At 41.3% G+C, this 21,960-nt stretch overlaps 1 protein-coding gene across 1 annotated transcript in view; it reads left to right on the plus strand.

The window, feature by feature from the left end:
- Window positions 1-8,066: 8,066 nt before the first annotated feature.
- LOC125013855 (probable ubiquitin carboxyl-terminal hydrolase 4) overlaps window positions 8,067-21,960 on the plus strand; it is a 32,290-nt gene continuing 18,396 nt past the window's right edge. Inside the window, exons 1-9 of the mRNA XM_047594761.1 lie at window positions 8,067-8,119; window positions 8,213-8,258; window positions 8,389-8,483; window positions 8,685-9,440; window positions 9,517-9,616; window positions 9,726-9,802; window positions 9,930-10,038; window positions 10,149-10,206; window positions 10,389-10,495. Coding sequence (XP_047450717.1) covers window positions 9,415-9,440; window positions 9,517-9,616; window positions 9,726-9,802; window positions 9,930-10,038; window positions 10,149-10,206; window positions 10,389-10,495 — 477 coding nt within the window. The 5' untranslated portion in view covers window positions 8,067-8,119; window positions 8,213-8,258; window positions 8,389-8,483; window positions 8,685-9,414. The remainder of the gene's footprint in view (window positions 8,120-8,212; window positions 8,259-8,388; window positions 8,484-8,684; window positions 9,441-9,516; window positions 9,617-9,725; window positions 9,803-9,929; window positions 10,039-10,148; window positions 10,207-10,388; window positions 10,496-21,960) is intronic.

Genomic DNA, 21,960 nt, shown 5'->3' on the forward strand with positions numbered 1-21,960 from the left:
TGTCACAAATCAAAAAAACTCAAAGTTTCACAGCCACTGAGGGGAAAAATACCACACCACAGCCACACCACGATACTGCCTTTTGGTCTCGACTTGATAGGGGCAAAATGCATATTCATGAAGTAAGCAACTTGTGATCCCAAACAAAGTAAAGCCCTGGCTTAGGGAGATTGGGCCCGCCGTTAATGACTTCTTCGTTTTAAGCCCGCATAAGAAAGCCCCCCGATTTCCCTGCGCTTGTAGTCCATGAGAATATTTAATACCGTTATTAATCATTTTTAATCCGTTTGCTTTTAATTAAGAAACAGCATGTTGCTGTCCTATCAGCCTGTGCCAGCGCACAGATTAATTGTAGCTTAAGATAGCTGGCCATGATTGGTGTAATGTATTAGCTAACAAGACGCCCGGCTTCTAAAGATACTTGTACACTACCTTGGGAACTTGGCACCACTCCAGGGCCTCTCTCTCCCCCCTCTCTTTCTCTCTTCCTCCTCTATCTCTTGTCCCGTGTGTCTTTCCTGTTTGATGCTGCAGTCAGGCGTCTTTGGGAAACCTTCTCTCTCATCTCGGCATGCTGCTGTGTTTGTAGCACCATTACTCTGATGGCAAGCCAGGCTATCCCTGATGAGGGAACATTGTGAAAGGGAGTCTTTCATTTCGTCCCTGGCTGGGGGGCGATACACTGTAACCTATAGCCCCCCGTGCCACGCCTGGACTTTTTTCTAGACAGGTTCAATTTGACTTACTTGGCCCCGGGTCCGTGTTAGGATGTCAGGGAATTGCGATATGATGGTTACATCCTCATTAGATTGTTTTGTCCTGGTGTTTTTTTTTTTTTTTTTTTGTCAGAGGGAGGTGCTTTACCAGAAGTATGAGTAGGATGGTACTCAGGCTGAAACAAGAGGCAGCGATGCGGCGTCGTGATGCCAGGAGGGAATGGCACCGCCCTACTCAGTTTCTCCTGCCCTTAGCTGGAGTGCGACTGAACAGCAGAGGATTCTCGGCACTGTTTCCGTGCTTGGTGAAGGTTCACATGGAACGCGGGCGCTAATCACACCATTACAGCCGGAGCATAGAGGTTTAAGAATCAGATTAAATGCAAAGCAAAAATTATGATATGTTGGTGATAAATTCACCCCTGGATTGTTTGTGCATTGTTTGTTTATTCACCTCACGTGTGTTCATCTAAAACCAACAATGAACGTTTAAAACTATTTTCGTCTACTTACGTTCCACAAGATATAAACCTAAGAAAAGCAGTGGTTTTGTTTAATGGCTTCAACATATGACAGTCTTCTTTGTTTGTGAGGACATTTCTAAATAAGGTACTATATATCACAGCTGATCTGGTTTAAATCTACTATAAGTGACGATGATAACTCAGCATTCATTATAGAAAGATTCATTTGTGATGTGATGTTACAGACCCTGGTTCTCTCCTCTGCTGAGTGGTAAAGACTTGTTAAATATGGCTGATCTGTGGTAATCAGAAGGATCTGATAAACAGGGGGAGGAACCTTGCTGGCTCTGTCTCACACGTCTTCTTCTCGCAGCCACTGCAGCAAGAGTTATTGTTATTTAAGTTGCTTATTTTTTCTTAATAAATTACAGTTTAAAGCAACTTTTGTTCGATCACTTCATGAGCCAATCTAAGGTGGTCGTAACAAGCGGGCCTCCAAATAAAATCTCTACTTTGAGGGTCCGTGTAAAGATAGAAAGAAAACACATGGCCGTGAGGGAAATTTGACACAAATTAAACCTTTCTGTACCATTCAAGAAGTCTGGAGGTCTGGGAGAGTAGAATAACATGGAAAAAGGCAATCAGAAAATGTGCCCATTGAAACTTTACAATTCATAGTAGAGAGGTTTTTGTCATTCCGATTAAAATCATTCTGATTGAAGGTTTCAGGTCAACTGTTTACATGTGAGGTGATCTGTTCTGATCTAGTGTTCACATGTACCTCTACTGTTTTACAGACGTATGACACGCACAGATCAATTAAAACATCACGTGACTGATCAAAGATGGAGGTCTCTCGTCTAATCGGCACAGTAATTGTGATGTTACACTTTTATTACAGCAACAACTTGATTCTACGGTACTTCTAGTGGAGGCACGTACAGAAGAGCCCCCTCTGAAGACCAGAAAGTTTTGTGTGCCCTCCCAGAGGAAAGTTTTTGACAAAATAAGCTCTCAAAGATATTTCATTTCTTTCTCCTAGACAACTTTGAGTTCTGTGTGAGACCAAAATGAGACAATGTCAGACAATCTTTTTTCCCTCCTGAGCAACAAGGCATATAAAATCTCACATTAGGCTATTTCTGAGTTTAAAAGGAGATCTCATCAAGCTCTAAAATGATTCTCAAACTTTTTTTCAACGTCTGTGTCATTCTGGGATCTCGGGCAGAGCAATCAGAGACCTCTCTCTATGAACTCTGTCTATTCTCATCTAAGCGCAATTTATGCTTCTCATGCAGTAGATGATTTTCATTTTGTATATATATATATTTTTTTTTATTGCCTGTGTCTCTTTGGGATCAGAACAAATCAAAAGCTCTCTACAAGCACTGACTGAATTGTCATTCAGATGTAGGCTACTGCCACAAAATAAGTTTTATGATTCCTATTTTATTGCTGTATTCTAAATGAATCAAATTGTGCTTTTTCCATTTTTCTAGCTTGGCCTCATGGGTAATGAATTTTAATTTTCAACATAGATATAATGAATGGCAATCAAATTCGCAGCCTTCATTTCATTACGCTTCCATCACAAGAAAACCTAAATGCCATGACAATTTTTATAAAGCCTGTAAACACAGCCAGCAGGAGGCAGGAGGCATATAAGTCAAGTGTTCTTTCATAATTACAATACGCTAACAGGCTGTTGGAGAATTTGGACAAAATAACGCAGAAAATAAATTACATACTTTAAGTAAGTAATTCAAGGACCATAGTGTTGCATAAAACTTAATATTAACCTGTCAAAAATAAATAAATAAATAAGAAATGACTCAGATGAACTTTTAAACACAACAACAACAATAAAAAGATCACAGCTGTTTCAATTTCTGTATGGCAAAAGTTTTAAATTTTATTTTTTTCAAATTTAGCCATTTACCGCGCTTGGGAGATGGGAGAAGAAGGCATGAACCGTGTAATATCCGTAGTCATCGGTACCCTGTCCGCATTACGAAATGTTATTGGACAAGAGCGCTGTCTGTCACACATACTGCGCTGTGATTGGTCCAACTGATTTAACAGTCGGAATGTCAAGAGCACAAAAGCAAACATTGAGGATGACATGAGCAAGCTAACAAATAAATAAATAAAAAAAAGGTAAGCCAAATCTCTACAAAATCATATTTTATAACACTTGTCTGCATATTTGCATTTGTGTCTGAAACCTCTGGCAGATCCGTAGCTGCATCATGTGACCGCCTCCTCGCTTCTACTACACGCTAGCCTAGCTAACGAATTAGCCTCTTAGCTAACTACCGCTAGAGGGTTGGGGGGAAAAATCAATTTGAGCCACAGGGGGTCCTGAATCGTTTCACTCTCCAGTGGGGGTATTTGCCTCTGTTTAAGCTGGAGATGCCGGTTTAAAGGATACTGATCAGTAGGAGTGTTACCCTGTTTTTGGGGAAAGTGGCAAACAGATGAAAATGGCTTCTATCTGAACATATGGCCTTCAGCACTTAATGACCACTGTTAGTTCAAAATGCAGTTAATACAGAAATGTCTAAATATGTTTTTTTCTCTCTCTCTGTGACACACATACTTCAGAAAGCAATGGCTGGTGCTGTGGCTACAAACAGATCTGGGAAGCAAGAGCTGTATCCACATATCGGCCTATTCATGCCTTCTACCCTACTATTCATGCTGAGGGACTGTCTTCATCTATTCAATCTTCTTTTTGATGAGTTCTTCGTTCCCGCGGAGTGTCAGAATGCAGTGGCGTTGGGGAGGCATGGAAAGCTGCCAGAAGGGAAAGCAGGTCCTGGACAAGACCAAAGTCAATGACATTCTAAGTAAGGACCAAGTTCATTTTGTAAACCAGTGTTTCTTTTTTTTTCTTTTTTTTTTTTTTTTAGTGTTGTCACACCTCTGAACTTTTTATGAATTTGTAAAACCAAACATAATCAATGGTAATGGTGTGTTCAGAACTACAGATGATAAGTAAAATATAAAAAAACTTAGTAGAAATGAAAGAGGCAAAGGAAGAATATATGCAATTGTTTTCATATTAAATTAGTAATTCAAAACCAGAAAATCAAGAAACTTTACTCTTATCTTAATGTTTCATCTTCAAAACATTATGATTAATGGATTAATTTCAAAAACACAATTTCATAGTTGTATTGTCAAATTTAAGTAATGTATTTACAGGTAATACCCAGTCAAGTGTGTAGGAATTCAGGCCAACAAATGTTGAGAGGCAAATAGTTTTGTTAGACCTACAGAAGTAGGTGAGCAACTGGGGGCATGTTTAGTCCAAACAAGGTGTTTATACAAAGCATTTTTATTTGGTTTGGGTTTCTAAACCAATTCTATTCTCGGAAATATTCTCGGAATATTGTGTTCTGTGTAAACCCAGCTATTTATTCCTGATCTTAAGTGGTTCTTTGTCCCCCATAGCGCAGACTTTCTTTTTCACTTAAATCCATCAGCTTCATGAAAAACCCAGGGAGTTTCTCCTTGCCATCGTGGCTTGGACAACCTCACTGGAGTTTGTAAAGCGTCTTGAGACAATTTGTATTGTTATTGATGCTACGTGACTAAAATTGAAATGAATTAAGCCACTGACTCACTCTGTGGAGAGTGAAACTGAGCTCGAGATCTGATTAGATATGGCAGGTCTGCTTCCAGAGCAGTGGTAGACATGAGGAAGGCACAAATACGTGGAGCCAAACAAGCTTAACATTTTCTTCGCAAACGTTCGCATCTCTGGAAACTTGTTCTTATTGAGCTGCTAGTGTAAAAGCGCGATAGAAAAGCTGGTGTCGCTGTCACACTGAAGCTCAATCAGCTCCAGCTGAAGGTGAGGTGGAGCCTCATCAGGGTCCATGGTGAAGGGAGAGGAGATTATAAAAATCAATCACCTGGCTTCAATTCTGACAACATGTACTGTCCACACTATGGAAAGAAGTATGAGTCGTTGCCATGTCAGCCACATAGTTCTCCAGCAAAACATTTGTACAGGTCCATCCTCTGATATTATGGCCCTTCTAACTTCATTTGTTGAGGAGTAGTTGCCCCGTCTCCTCAGTGCTTTCAGGGTTTTCGAGGGACATATAGTTAGTTAATATAATGGTGGGTTTATAAGCATATCAAGACTGACATTATATGTATGTCCTTTTCAGTTATTATTTCCAATCCAGTAATCAGATTAAAGTTATTTATATAAGTCACAGTGTGTTGCTATTTTTCCCATTTTCCTGAGTAAAAAGATATATTTCCTCTTGTGTCTCACGAATGAGACAAGTCACGTTTTCAGCATGAGGACAACTCGTGTGTAATACCATGCAGCGACACACACATAAACAACAGTGTAGGGAGAGAGATATGCTAGCTGGAAATACCGCCACTATTTAGAGTTTGCGTCAGCTAAAGACATGAATATTAAGGTTCGTTGTACACTCTGTGCTGGCTACACAGCCCTATCTAGCTTCAGAAACACAACATCGAATTTAAAGAAACATTTGGAGTCGCAGTACAACACGGTTTTTATAAAAACAAGTATTTATGTCAACCATCCACAACAACTTATATTTTTGCACGTGTTCTATCCAATCAAAAACAAGAAGTGTTGTCCCTGGTCTTTCCACAATCTGAAATGTCATTGTGTTTTCTGAAGAAAAAAAAAAGTAAACAATGCAGAAAAACTGCAACAAACCTTCATGTGACGTTATTCAAAACTTCATAAGTTTCATAAGTTACTTTTGCATGTAGCTTAGCACATTTTTACTTGGTGTGTGTGGATGTTACTTAGACATGTAGCACACATAGATATAGATGCCACCTCCGCTGCCTCTGTCCATTGGAATAACGTCAACGGGGTTGCCATCTTGAGCAGGGGGAAGCCATGTCTGCTTACTGCATTATTACCCGACAGAGGTCTGTCAACTATTAAAATCATCAGAACTCACTAAATTTTCAACTGATCATATGAAATATGATGGTTTTATATAGTAAAACCTCTGTTTACTACATAAAGCCATCATATTTCATATTGTCAGTCTGACTGGTATCCTTTCAGATGAACCCAGACGTCTACTGGGTGGACTGGTTACTAGTTTATTAACTGGCACGGTCCAACATGTAGCAGGCTATAGTTTCTCCTGCTTCCAGTCTTTGTGCTTGGCTAGGATAAACTAATGTTGATGTTGTAGGGCCTACAGACAGAGAACGAACATCTTGCAGGACATTTCCCAAAGTGGAGAGTATTAGAGGGTATTCTCTATTAAAGGATTGACTCTGCTCACTGTAATGTCATACTTTTGTTATTCTAAGTGACCACAGGTGAGTCTACCTGCCCAGATATTATTGAATCAACACGTGGTCACTTGTCAGGTTTACAGCAGGACCGCAACATTCTAATTTATGCAAACTTGGACGGAATCTTGGCTGTTGGATCACAGAGGTCAACATTCTAGAAGGTGTGAGTCTCTCCCTCAATTGAAGATTTTTCAGTCAGTTTTAGTTCAGCTATCGGACAAAAGCATATTTCAAGACTAGTAGAAATTTTACAACTTCGAGAGTTTTCAAGATTTCAACAGATTTCGAGATTTCAACACATCAGTATACACAGAGAGAAGTAAAGATGTTTTGCCTGCGATTCATCAAGGTTTGTTTGACATACATGCTGCAAAATTTCTACACAGTTTATTTTGTGTCAGTTTGATGTTTAAACTTAATGTCGAGCATTTTGAACATACTTTCTGTGAAACCAGCACTGCATGTGTGTGTGCGACTTCATCGTGTGTGAAGATATTTTACTTTTATGTCAATTTTCATGTGATTGTTCTTTGTTCGTTCACAGAAAAAACAGGTGCAAAAGGTTGTGGCGGATGAGAAGCCCTCCAGCTCTCAGTCGAGGTAACGAAATCCATTCAAACATTCAAGTACAACGTAACTGGAGTCCATCTTTGTAGAAAATAGTCCAACTTTGTTAGGAGTTTTTTTACATATCAGTTCGAAATGTTAAGTTTGTGTGAATCCAGACTTTATGCTGATTTTATACTAAGTTTTGACCCCATAGCAAACTGTTGAGTCAATCACTAGTTGTGCAGAGTCTTAATTTGGCATATTTCATCTTTATTCCAGACTAATAATTATCAAATATCAGACAATATATATATGTTTTTTATTTTATCTCCAGTATCCCAGTAACACTCACCGCCACCCCAGCTCCAGCCTCAGCACAGCCAGCTGAGACTGGAGATAAACAAAAGACAAAGAAGAAATGGAGGATTGGTCTCCTCAGCATCTTTCAGGTATGTTACACTGAACGAGTCAGAGCTTTGCGTTTCATTTATGTAGCAACTTTTGTGCTCGACAGTGTTTCCTTATCGTATTAATTTTCTTTTTACTCGACAGAGAAAGAAGAAACCTGAGGAGACCCCCCCCTCAGTAGAAAGGTAAGTAACTGCACAGTGAACGCATTTTGAAAGTTTCTACAGCCTTTTTTAGTATCGTTCATGTTCAGGTAACACTGAAGCACAACCAAAGACCTAACCGTGTTTGTCTCTGTCACCAGCAACACCTCCTCACACAGCCAAACCCCAACCAGACTGGTCAAGGAGAAACCTTGCTGGCTTTTTAGATGCTGCAGGGTAAGTGTCACATAAGGAACCAAAGGAACCAGACATTTGCCTAAACTAAACTAAATGAGAACATGAATCATGAGGAACATTGTTCTCTCTTTGTTTTATTCAACCATGAAAATGTGTCTTTCCTCTAACAGAGAAGACATCGGGTTGCTCCGGCTCCTGAACCCAAACCACAACCCAGACGCGAACAAGGACCAGGACCAGGACAAGGACCTGAACCACAGTCAGAGCCAGAGCCAGAACCCAAACCAGAACCAGAACCCATTATACAGAAGAAACACCAAAGATGGTAAAGAAGCTCATTTAAGACAGTTTTCTGTTCCTGTGAGACTGTTTTTTTAATATAACTTAAATTTTCATGTCATCTTTCTGATTCCACTAGCGGTGGACTGGTCAAGGACACATTTTGCAAGGAGACATGCTGCTGGGTAAGTGTCACATATGGAACCAAAGGATCCAGATATTTGCCAGCCATGACTAAATGAGAACATGAATCATGAAGACTACTGTTCCCTCCTTGTTTTATTCAACCATGAAAATTTGTCTTTCCTATGACAGAGAAGAATTCGAGTCACTCCGGCTCCTGAACCCAAACCAGGACCAGAGCCCAAACCAGAGCCAAATCCCATCGTACAGAAGAAACCCCAAAGATGGTAACGAAGCTCATTTGACACAGTTTTATGTTCCTGTTTTTTTGATATATATATATCTGAAATTTTATCTGAAATCATCTCTCTGATGTCATGTTTCTTGTCCTGGAGACATAGTTTTCCCTGCAGGCCTCTAATCTAAAGAGTTCTGCCCCTTGATATTTTTACTGACTGTTGTTAACTGACTGTGTTATTGTTCTGTAGCGAGAAAACCAACACCAGTGATGTGGAGGGGGCCGTCCCCAACTTTGGGTCAGTACATCACAAGAACCACAGCAAGACGAGAATTTATCAAATCACTGTTAGAGTCTGGGAGCTCTGAGGTGATGAAGTTGACGCAGGCTCTGACCCATTTCATTTTTTATTTCAGATTTCCAAACTTCGGGCGGACGTGCTACCTCAACTCCTGCCTGCAGAGCCTCCTGACCCTAAAAGACTTCTTTGCGAGCATCCGGTCTATGGAGCCAGTCTGGAGCTCAGTCCCTGGAGCTGAGCTGCTGAGGTACAACAACCGTGTCACGCTCACGTTTCACCCTAAACCTGGAGAACGAAACAAACCAACAGCAAAACATTTGTATTGTTTTTGTTTTCCACAGACACCTGAACCAGATCAATGATATGCACGCAACCCCAGACTTAAGAGAGAAATGCCGCCTCCTGCTCAAGTTTAAAGTAGCAGTGTCGCTGCAGGATCCCGAGTTCAGGGACGGTCAAGAGAAAGTGAGTCCCCTGACCTTGTTTTGTTATTCTACCTCATGATGGTGTGCTCAGTGTATAAACTCTTTTGTGCGTTTTTTTTTTAATTCAGGATGCTCACGAGTTCCTGCTGTCAGTCCTGAATCAGATTCAAGGTCTGTCCCCTGTTTTAAAGGAGGGGGCAGCACAGTTAGGGACATCATACACCTGCCCTGTGGAAGAGAACTTTGTGTTCTGGATGGACAACAGCAGGACATGCAAGACGTAAGACAACACAGTTCAAGATCATGGACATGTTTACTCGTGCATTTTTTGTATTTTATCGTTTGTTAATGCGCAGGTGTGGAGCCCAAACTACAACACGTGAGAAATTCACAAACATTTCTCTGGATGTGGTTCCTGGGGCTTCCATCGAGGAAATGCTGAAGGCCTACCAGAGCGTAAGATCCACCAGTCCTCATTCACTCACATCATCACTGATCCCGTGGTGCTTGTGGTGTTATTGCAGTTCCTAACACCTATCCTGTTCTTTTCTGTCATGTCCTGAAGGAGGAAGACTTGGAGTGCAGCTGCCAATGCGGAGGGAAGATTTCTGGACGAAAATCCAGCCTGGACACCCTGCCAGGGTAAGAGACACTATTCATCATGAAATAAACTCTCCACAAAAGATGCTCCAAAACAGTTCTTCACACTTCTTAACAGCCTCTTCCTTTTTAAATATTCAACCTTCTTGTTCGTATTTTTTTGCTACAGTTTCCTCATTGTGCACCTGAAGCGTTTCCGCTTCACTGAAGCGTACACCCTGGAGAAGGTGATAGACCCCGTCCAGATTCAGAGGGACATGCTGGTGTCCTCTAACCAAGTAAGGAAAACGCAGAATGTACCGGATAAGTCAGGATGAGCTGTGAAAGTAAACTTGTTTAAACAGTGTTTCCAGTGTGTTCATCAATCTAACCGTCTACTTCTTCTCAGGGTGGCGGCTGCTACAGTCTGGTCAGCGCCATCAGCCACTATGGCAACATATGCCGAGGTAAGGCAACCACACAGAAACAGTAGGAACTTAGTACATTTTTTCATGCTGAACAGATCATTGCATTTACACAGGAACATTTTCCTGCACAATTTTAGTGACTAGTAGTATTTGCCTAGACCTTTATTATTGGCTTAGCTAAATATAGCTTAAGATATGAACAAGGGTCTCTCTTCTTGTAGGACACTATATTGCCGACGCTATCCATCCAGACAGCTGCTCTGAGACACAGATTGACCGCTGGCTCACACTCAACGACTTTTTAGTCAAAGAGACAGTGGGCTCATCTGTATGTGAACACCTGAAAAAGTCGGCATACGTACTTTTTTATAAGAGACACGTAAGTATACCACACCACGACATCCTGAACTGAGGTTCAGAAAGGTACAGAGACACAGTGTTGTACTGTAAGTTGTTAAGTCTCTCATCCACACTGGAGACTCCAGGACCTGAATGCACCACGAACCACAAGAACAAGAGTGTTAATCGTCTCTGTCATCGTTGTTCAGTAGGTGCATGTGGAGGGTGACCTAGGACCTAGAACACCAAGGAGGTAAGTGTTAGGTATATGGAGAGGAGGACCATCTGGAGGACACCGCAAACCCACCCCCACCACCATCGCACCCCCTGGGAGGAAGACACACCGATGGTCAGGAGCAGCTGGAGGCCTCACTCCCACCCCCCTTAGGAGGAAGGGTACTACCAGAGAGCCTGGTTCCTCCCAAGGTTTCTTCCTCTTAAAGGGAGTTTTTCCTTGCCACCGTCGCCCCATAAAAGCTGGACAGTTACACAATGAATGACCAAACCCATTGATTACATTTATTATTATTCAAATATTTGAATTGGCTTTTACCCACTGAATACATTTATTATTATTTATTGGCTTTTCATTGATTTAATTTGTTGATTACATTACATTTGAAAGAAAATTTATGAATTCTTTCAAAATCTAATTTTAACCCTCAGGCAAGAAATTCTTCCTCTCCATTTGTCTGTCATTTTGGCTGCGTGAAATAATACAATTTACCACCCTCTTGTAGCCTTAGTGGACAAAAACGTCCATGTCCAAAACCTGCTATAAAAACTTAACTCATTAATATTTCTTCTGATTGTTTCTGCATAAATCTCTTAAACCACTTCAGCATTTTATAAAACTACTCAAAACATTTTGAGGAATTTTAACCATTTAAATGCCAGTTTGATTACTTGAAGTCGCTGTCGGTTTTAAGAAAAGAAAACTTGAAGACTTTTTGTCTAGCATCAGATCAAAACTTACTACCCTTGTGTGACCTAAGCGACAAAAAAGTCCCTGTGATTTCCATTATAACCACATTTTTAAGCTCTCAGCCAAGGCACAATAAAATCATTCATTTGGCAATATTAGGGTTTCATTCATGAGAAAAATGGTCAAATTTGTCATTTGTAGTGTTCAACACTAAAATCAGCCATTTTCCCATTGTTGCGCCTATGCATAAAATGTTTGTTATTTCATTGTTTTTGTGCTTGTGTTATTGAGCTTATGGGCTATTTTAAGGTGTGTGTATGTGCCTCTTTTTTCAGCTCAGTAACACAAGCACAGAAACAAAGGAAATAGCATTTTATGCATAGGCCCTATGATGGGGAAACAGCTGAATTTAGTGTTGAACACTAAAAATTACAAATCTGACCATTTTTCTCTTGAATGAAAGTCTAATATTGTCAAATGAATGATTGTATTGTGTCATGGCTTAGAGATTAAAAATGTAGTTATAATGGAAATCACTGGGACATTTTGTCCAGTGAGGACACAAGAGGGGGGTGGCTGTGGCTCAGTAGGCTTGGTAGGCTCGGTAGGTAGGTAGGGCGGGGAATTGTCCATTAACCAAAGGGTTGGCGGTTCAATTCCCAGAGTGTGCCATATGCCGAAGTGTCCCTGACCAAGACACTGAACCCCCAGTGCAGGTGCTTGTGTGCGTGAATGGGTGGATTTGTCCCTGACTGTAAAAGCACATTGAGTTCCTTTGAGTAGGTAGAAAAGGGCTATGTAAAAGCAAGACCATTCACCAAGAGGGTAGTATATTTTAAAAACACTAATGATGCAATCAAGTCAGTATAATATTACATTTTAGATGGTCGTGGTCACACCTGAGACTGAAGTAATTAAATTGACATTTAAAGGCTTAAAATTACTCAAAATGAGTGAATTGTTGGTAGTTTTGTGGTTTGGTTTGAGAGATTTATGCAGGAAAATCAAAAGAATATTAATCAGTTACGTTTTTATAGCAGTTTTTGGACATGGACACTAAGGTGGGGTGGTAAATTGATAAGAACAGATACTCCAAAAGGCCGAGAAGTGATAGAGGGTAGAACAGATGCCTGAGGGTTCAAAATTATACATAATTATAAATATTATAAACTTTTTTTTTTTTTTTTTTTGGTCCTTCACTGTACAGCTTTTTGGGCTTGCTCTCTGGCGAAGGTAAAAATAAAGACCTAACAATTAAAAATGTTGTTTGGAGATTATTTACTGTTTTTAACATTTAGAAAAAAAAAAAAAAAGAAAGAAAGAAAAACTGCATAAACCTTGTAAAAAAATAAAATAAATAAAAAACTGGAAAAGAGATAAACATATCTTCCATTTTGAGTGTGTGAAACACTAAGATTATAAACACAATGTTCACATTTTCTGGTTTAACTCTGGGTCCTGCTCCAGTGGTGGTAGTATTAACAAAGATATTCAACTTTATTATAAGACCCTTGAGGGACCTCCCAGATGCAAGATGTCAGAAGGACTGTATTTCTCCACCTGCATCTAAAGTGTTTCTGTAATAATTGTCACGGTCAGACACAGAAGACAAATGTTCTGCACTGTTGCTTTAACTCGGGTCTCTGTAACTGACAGAGGCATCTAGTTTTCCACAGAGAGACAAGAGTCTGAGGTAAAGTCCTAAGGACAAATTGTGATGTTTATTAAAACCACTCCCAACAACACCAACAACGGGCCACCTCATATACCCTCCCTGCTGCATGTGATTAGAAAGCACCCTAACCCTGATCCAAAAATGTTTACGTTCTCTGTAATTCTACTTCAACCCCTCATAAAGCAATGATTTACTCAAGGAGCCTTTAAACAGGTGATTGGGCCTTACTCACACTTTTGCGTCATGCTTGTAAGGAAAACCAGGAAGAGGTGAGTACTGACATTATTTTAATTAGCTGAGCATGCCATGATGTAAATTTTGGTCAAACTGTCAAAAGAAAATAGTTTTAAACTAATAAACAAAATACTGGTAAGAAAATCATCAACAGTCCTGATTAAGACTTTCTTTTCACACAGACATTATGGCCTGTTCATCACAGAAACACCATCTTATTCTCAAAACGAGTGTCATAGGGACATGACAAATTTCTGGTGTGACAGAGGCTTAATTAAAAAACGCTGACAAACGTGGAAACTGATGTGAAGTCTAACTATCGTAGCCTCCATTTCCTCTGTTGAGGAAATTAACACATAAGCTGTGGTGCGCACACTAAAGGTATTTTAGACTAATTTTAGACGTTGACTTCTTGTTGACAGCTCAGACCCTACACAGACCCTAACCCACCATATCCTGATGTGCACCTCCCCACGTAACGTAACTACGCATAAGAGTTGTGATTGGTTTGCTTGGTAGCAACATGCTTCTGCTTTACTATTTCCTGTTGCTTCTCCCTTTACACAATTTTCTAATAGAAAGAATAGATTTCTAATAGTTACTGTGATTATGAACCGCTCATTTAGGCCACAACAAAGAAGAGAGGGCCACACAGAAAGCTCAGGTATAAAGAATGATTTCACTTAAAATCATAGCAAATGATTACAAAACCAATAAAAAAGTATGAGGTGTGAAGTAGCCTGTCAGTAATCAGTGCGAGATGAACATGTTGGATGCAATGAAAGCCACGTGTGTAGGTGTGTATGTGTATGTGTGTATGTGTGTACAAAACAAAGTAACTAAACACAAACAGACGGGACCTTGGCTGTCCAGGTGAGAGAGGGAATAAACTGGAGAAGTCTAGTTTTTCTAGACTCACAGGTAGAGGCAGAGCCTCCCAACAGCAGAGACAGAACCTCACAGCAACCAGAAAGACAGATGAGCAGGAGATGAACATGACAACCAGAGGGCCTTACAAAGCAGCAGTGAAACCAGTCTGAGCCAAACACCAGCCTCTCCGCTTAAAAGACAGCAGACAGACAAACAGACAGGGAACACACAGCCGTGGTCCTCACAATCAATAAGGATGGATCACATCTAGGACAGGTTAACTGAGGAGGTCTGGAGAAGCAAACGTTTGTATGACTCATCTTCAGCGAAACTTTGGTCAAAGCGTCAGTCGCCATCACTGAAAGTGAAGCAGGAAGTAACAACAAAAATGAATCCGACTGGTAAAAAGACAGAGTGAGCACGAGTACAAATGGCTCACACCAGCGTAGGCAACGTGCACAGGTTACACCATCTGTGTACTGCGGACAAATAAACTGCACTTAAGCCTCTGCTGTTCTCTCTCTTAAAAGCTCTGAAAGTTCTTTTTTACAACAAAACCACTGGGTTTTTGTTTTTGTTTTAATTGAATATAACATGCAAATACTCTCTTATTTCGTCCAACTTGTATTGAAACATTTGTAATTGTTCTCTAGTGTCACATTAATTGTATGAATATAAGATTTTAGCAACAGAAAACATACATTCCACTCATGACATTCGGTCACATTGAAGTCTCTTGAACAAAGTGCTTCAATTGTTTGTGTCTAACTCTTTTGAACTTCTCAGCCAGTCAAACAGTCACTACAATAACACAACATAAACATATGACTTAGACAGAAGCCTGCATACAAATCTGAACATGTAACGGTAACAGGTCCAGTTCTTCAATGCACACTGAACAATGACCCACTTACAGACACAGGTGAACAAATTTACCATTTATTATTAAAAATGTTTTAAAGGACTTGGCAGGTTATGGAGTAGACGTGAAGGGATAAAGTTCACTTTTCTCTGCATTTTTCATTTCTTTTGTCAGCCAAACGACCTATTTCTTCATTTTAAACTTTAGTTTTCTGGTTATAACCAAAAAACAAACACATTTTCCTTCTCCGCTAGTGCGGCAGTGCCAAAAAGTTGCAGTTTCTCAAATGAGCACTTGAGGCTGGCAACCAAAGCAAACAAGTCCCCTTAGACCTTTGTGTTAAAAAGCTGAACTGGTATCAAAAAAAAAAAAATGCTCTTGGTCTCTGTAGCTTGTTTCTAAATATCACAACACAATGCGTTGTGTTGAACTAGGAGGCATCAGGTCACTCCAATGCAGCTGAAACAGGTGGTTCGTGGGAGCGAAACAGACTTCAGAAAATGATCGCCAGAGGACAACCTTCTTTCATTACAGGGGCCATTTTCAGTGAGTCATCTTTATAGCTTTCTAAAATGTGCTGTAATTCAAGTCATCCTGTACCACTAGTTTAACCGTGAACTTTTATATTGTCGTCGTCTTGTACTCCATTGTTGGGTCATAAACACTGTGGCGATCGCTTGAACTCCCTTTATTAACCATGTTCAAAACTTCCTCATGGTTAGGGTTGTGGTTTTTCCAGTAGAGACAGTCTCACTGAAAACTAGCTACAAGGTTCTTCTCAGATCCCTTGATGAAGTGCAAATTCACCTGCACTTGGCCGGATTTTTTTTTTTCCTACTCTTTACTCCATCCATCATATTTGGTATGAAAAGATTTTTTTCCCCTCGTAGTGCGGATTCAGGGGACGCTCTTACGAGTCCTGCTGCAATTGCGCAGGACTTTCACCTTTGATTTCCTCCAGGTACAGCATCGCAATATACAGTCATAGAACAAAGACACAAAACGATAAACGTAGAGCAAATGAACAGTGAAAGCAGCAAATGCAAAATGCGGAATTCGGAGGTCGTGTGCCGCGTGGAAGCGCGTCGCGTGAATAATCAGCGACGATCTCAGCAGCTCTGATGAAAATGGAAGCCTGCCACAAAAATCTGATACACGCCACTGTGCACGCGCACGTGTGTGTGTGTGTGTGTGTGTAGCATGTGATGGTAATTTAGTGTATGAAAGAATAAATAGAAGGCTATTTTCAGTACTAATCTCAGCATCTGCCTCAAAGGAACTCTCTGTCTAACTCTGCCTCTCTCTCTCTCTCTTTTTCACACCACATACAGCCATTGTGCACTTCTCTCTTTTGCACTCGCACACACCGACTCTACTCTCTCCAGCGAAGAGGAGCCCATTGTGTGTGATGAGAGTTAGATTGGATGGCTCCCCGGGGAGCTGCTCTCCATTAGCTAAGGTGATCTAACAGGTAATCAGCAGATAATTAAAAGGCTTCACTTCTCCGGCAGGAGGGGGCGAGGGAGTCTCGGTTGTGTGTGTGCACGTGCATGTGTGTGCGCGCGGGTAGACACGCGCGAGAACTTTCGCATGTGTACGTGGGTCCGTGCTGTCATTTCTGAATGTCATGAGGGCAGGAGGCCCGCGGTCGTTTTGCATTATGGCGGGACATGCATCACTTTTATAGACACTCAGTCCTTACTGGAAATGTGTCTTTGAATGGATATTGAAAGGCGAAGTCCAGGTCAAATTAGCCGGAATGTCTCGCTGTAAACAGATACGGATGAGTGCCGCAGCGCGGAACGGGCTACGGAGAAGTCGCCATGTGTTTCTGCGTTTCACTGATTCACTAATTGAAACACAGTGCTCACTTTTTGTTGCTTTTCCCAATCGGCTCAGCGAAACACATGAAGAATGTGTTAATGCGTTTGAGGAAGAATAAGGTGTCAGTGTGCTTCAAAGTAACAACGCAGTTGGATTTTTTTTTTGTTATTATTATTATTCTTTTTAGTTTTTTGTATATTTATGTTCTTGGCACTTTTATTGTGTCAGGTCGGTTTTCTGTGAACACTGTTCTCTTACTGCTGGGCCATTATAGTCACAATAAGAGAGGAGCTGAGACGATAACAATTGTCATGCACTCATCTGGGTCTTCTTCATTTACTACTTTGTACTCATGACAATAGCAGCAGCAAGCTATATGCAAGAACCTTCTGCCCACAGTTTTGCATTTTAGGCTACTCACACACTGTCCTACTTTATTGATGAAGGCTCATGTGATAGGAAGGCTGAAAGAAGCCGTTTTAATTTGAATTCAAAGTCCCCAATGAAAAAATGCGAGAAGAAGAGTAAAGAATGGTTCCAAGGTATTGAAATTCAACTAAACGGGACTTGTGGCAAAGCTTAATTCTGCTGCATTACAATGGCAGATTAAGTTTTTACTTTGTCAGACCTATTTATACAAATATGGGCTGACTAAATAATACAAACATAACTGTGTATAATGCAGTGCATTTCAGGTGTAAAGCATAACCTGCATAACAGTTACTTACTGCGAATTGTATCAGTGATTGCTGTTGTTACTGTCTCGTACGAGACAATTTTCCAAAAACTCCAGCACTTATGAAGTTACAAAAAGCTGTGTGGGTATAAATTACAAATATATTTATATATATTTTAATGCTTGCAGCAAGGGAGGCATTTGGTCTGTCGCTTGCTTAGCTGGTCAACCACTTCAGCCAAGACCAAAATATCTCCAATCTGAAAAAGTGATTCTGGTGATTCTCTGACATCTCCTGACACACCAGCAGGTCAAAGACCCTGTAACTTTACAATCAGCATGTTGCCTGGTGTGGGAAGAATAATTTAAAATGCACTGATCATTTCCTCTGAGAACAATGTAGATGAGCCCTACATTAACTTAAAGGTGGGGTAAGCCGTTTTAATCCTCTTCACTTTTGTTAAATTCAGCAAATATTTCCTCACTGTCTGCTGTGCGCATCTGCTGAAACACACACGGCCCCGGCACAGCAAATCAGAAGCAAACACGGTGCTACGTAACACTACTCAAACCTGAGGCATTTGTGCTTCTGTGTGGGACAGGGGAAGGGCAAAAACAAGCAACATGCTAAATTTCACATCATAGCATCGAAACAGCCAAAAACGAGAAAATTAGAGCAAGAGAAAAACTAGGGCTGTGATAAGACAAGAGTGAAGAACCACATCAATACTGCTGAAGACCATTTCTGTAGCTAAGTTAACAAGGTGATGGTTTACTGGAAATTCAACTTCTAGGATATTGCAGCAGAGGGGGTAGTGAATCAGTTTCAGCTGCTTTGGTGTTAATGAAATTAACAACAGGTGCCCCAGAGGGGCAACAATGAGAAAGCCTCCAAAACAGGAATGATTTTACAGGTGGAGGCTGCCTGTGCAACCTCTGTAGAGTCCAGTCCATCGCCTCTTGCTACCAGTACTGACACTGACCATGAACACTCTAGGATGGCACATCAATACGCGCCATTGCCAGAAGTTTTGATGTGTCTCCCAGCACAGTCTCAAAAATGAAGAGGAGATTCCAGGACACTGCTACTGTAGGAGGGCTAGACAGGGCCGTAGAAGGTCCTCTATAAAAAAAAAAAAAGCAGCAGGTATCTGCTCCTTTGTTCAAGGAGAAACAGGATGATGACTGCCAGAGCCCTACAAAACTACCTCCAGCAGACCACCTCCAGTAATGTCCCTGACCAAACAATCAGAAACTGGCTTCATGAGGACCCAATGTCCTGTAGTAGGCCTTGTCCTCACTACCTGGCACAGTAAAGCTCTACTGACATCTACCAAACAACACCAGAATTCGCAGGTCCACAACCGGCGTCCTGTACTTTTCACAGATGAGAGTAGATTGACCATGTGTACATGTGACAGGGTCAGGAGAAGACATGGAGTGTCTTGTGGAGACATGGAGAACCGGTCATTTTAAACGTGACTGGTTCAGTGGTGAATTAGTGGCCCCCGGGGGAGTCATATCCATGGAGAGACACATAGATCTCTACAGGCTAGACAGCAGCACCTCAACTACCACAACGTATCAGTTTAAAATCCTTGGACCCATTGTCAGACCCTACGCTGGTGCAGTGGGACATCACGTTTCAGTCCAGGTCCTAGGTTCAGTAGCACTCTGAGTTGCTGTGATGATATTTCACCAAAATAGACTAGCCTTGATTTTTGTAATTTTTCATTCCTAACACCCAGTCCATAACATTTTAGGGCATGATTTTTTTTCCCATTGAGATATGGGAAATGTGTTTTCGAAGTGCTCTGTTAATTCTTTGGAGCTGTGTATATAAATTCCCAGACACACCTAAAAAAAATCATAATGTATAAACAGAAAACAAAAATGCCATCATACTTTTTTATTAAACAAAACAAAGGGAAAAATGTTTTTTAAGAAACAAGTAGAATTAACAGTTGTACACACTATTCAAGATCACTAATAGACTCATGAATCAAGAGTATTTCTCACATAATTCAGCATAATTAATTACTATAATTCAGGTTTGTTCATTTTAAATAAGCCAAAGAAATATTAGTTTTAGCTAAACCAAGGAAAATAACCCCTGGTTGTTTAAAAAAAAAAAAAAAAAGTGTAGAAATGGTCCCTCCTCAGAAATCTTCCCACATTCACACCCAGCCATACAAAGAGTCAGTCCACCCCTGGCTGTCCACACACGTTTCTGTCAACATGGGCTTCTGACAGTGAGGGCTGCGATTAAGCTGATATTAACAGATAGGTCAATGTCTATTTTCTGCTCCACTTAAAGCTTCACTGCTGTAAAAATTGCCCCCCTCTTCCTGAGAGGAAGCACAATACAAACAGAGGGAAAAAGACAGGTGTAGAGGTGTGTGCGTGTGTGTGCGCGTCATTGTGTGACATCTACATGCGCCAGAAACTAGTTGAGGCAAATCAATACTTGCCAACAATGGATTTGATTTGAGGTGAGGGTTGTGATGTGAGATGGATGTCTAGATTGTTACAGAACACAGACACACAAGGACATGAATGATCCTGAATGTTGCAAAAACAAGAGGTCATTGTGGACTTCAGGAACAACCAGCCCAGCCAAAAGCAGCACCAGGTTCCCGGGGGTGCAGATAACAGATTCTTTGAGCTGGTCCAAACATACTAGAACCCTTGAAAAGAGGGCCCAGCAGCGTATGCACTTTCTGCACCGGATGAGGAGAGTCCACATATCTGACTTAACTTCCTCCCATCCAGGACACTGTAAAGAAACGCTGTCCAACAAGGGCTCAAAACATAATCACAGACCCTCCCATGCCCACCAGGGTCCGTTCTCACTGCTGGCCTCTGGAAGGAAGTTCTGCAGCCTACGGCGTCTCAATAACAGACTCAATAAGAGTTGAGTTGCACATGTGTAGCTGCAGGTTTGAGGTGTTTGAAGTAATGGTTGTCAGTCTGAAGTTCTCTTGGGATATTAACTTTCTACGTAATGACTTGTGCCTTGTGTCAAATGTGCACATCATGTGACACTGAGGCAGCACATTTTTCGTATTGCTTTTGGCTGATGTCCAAGTCAGGTGTATGAGCATCAATCGTTCGGTGAGAAAGCATACTGGACAATAGAAAACAACTGCAGGTGGTAGATTTGTTTGTCTGTCAAAAAGCAAACTGCTAACCAAAATGTACTGACCAGTCTGATGTAGTCGACAGTCAAGCAGTCCTGTAACAGTAGAAGTTTAGGATGCAGGTCAAAGCTGTTCCTTCCCTGCAGCCAACACCTTGAAAAGGTATACTCACAAACAGTTGCTGGCCTTGTGGACCCCTTAGACATCAGACCACGCACCCCCATCCCACCGCAAACTGGCAGCATGTTTAGGAACAACTCAAACGACATGAAAAATAGCACAAGGTGTTTTACCTGGCCTCCAAATCACTAGACCACAAACTGATCAAGTGTCTGTGGGATGATCCACAGAGGCCCCTCCCCTCAACCCATAGGATCCAAAGGCCCCCCACTGACAACATTGTGTTACCAGACACCACAGGACACCCTCAGAAGACCCATGTCCATTCTATGTTTTGGAGTCACAAGGGAGACCTACACAGTATTAGACAGGCAGGCGGTTTTAATGTTGTGGCTGATCAGTGTACATAAACACCAAATGACAACCCCAAACGCAGAGGAGTGTCACGCTATGTAAGCAGCGTATGTATGTATTTGTGCCCTCCAGCTAACTAGCTGTTACTCCCACCTGCTGACACAGTCCAAACAGTCTTGCGGTGTCCTGGCAGACTGAGTCAAACGTTCCTTATCTTTAATTATCGCTACTAATTATTGCTAAATTCAGCAAAAAGCAAGTCGACCCTACTAAGTGGAGAAACAAAACACCGGCTCTTGGAAGGCAGCTCGAGCTGCATAACGTAAGCTGAGAGGTGAGCTAAGAAGCCCTAATCAGAGCAGGATTGATCTCTGCAAGCATGCTGATTGACATATTTCTGTCACGGATGGGTGTTCAGGTCACTAGCATTAACACACAAGTATGTTAGCGAAGTTAGCAAACACACTTGAATGCACAGGAAGTCTTAGACACCAGAGCGCGCGCGCACACACACACACACTCTCACAGACACACACACACACAGCCTCTTTAACATGTAAAGAGACACAGTTTTGGAAAGCACTGAGAGCCAGTGGGGTGGTGAGAAAATGGAGCATTTAACCTCGGCTATAAAGCACACAGAGATGGGCTCGTATGTTGAAATGGCAGCATTTACCTCTGTGGGGGGAGGACCACTGAGAATATGAGCAATGATCCCAGAATGTGTGTGTTTGTTTGAATTTGCAGGCATGTGTCTGCGCATCTGCATGGTCC

Source organism: Mugil cephalus, chromosome 9, assembly GCF_022458985.1.
Source record: "Mugil cephalus isolate CIBA_MC_2020 chromosome 9, CIBA_Mcephalus_1.1, whole genome shotgun sequence".
NCBI lineage: Eukaryota > Metazoa > Chordata > Actinopteri > Mugiliformes > Mugilidae > Mugil > Mugil cephalus.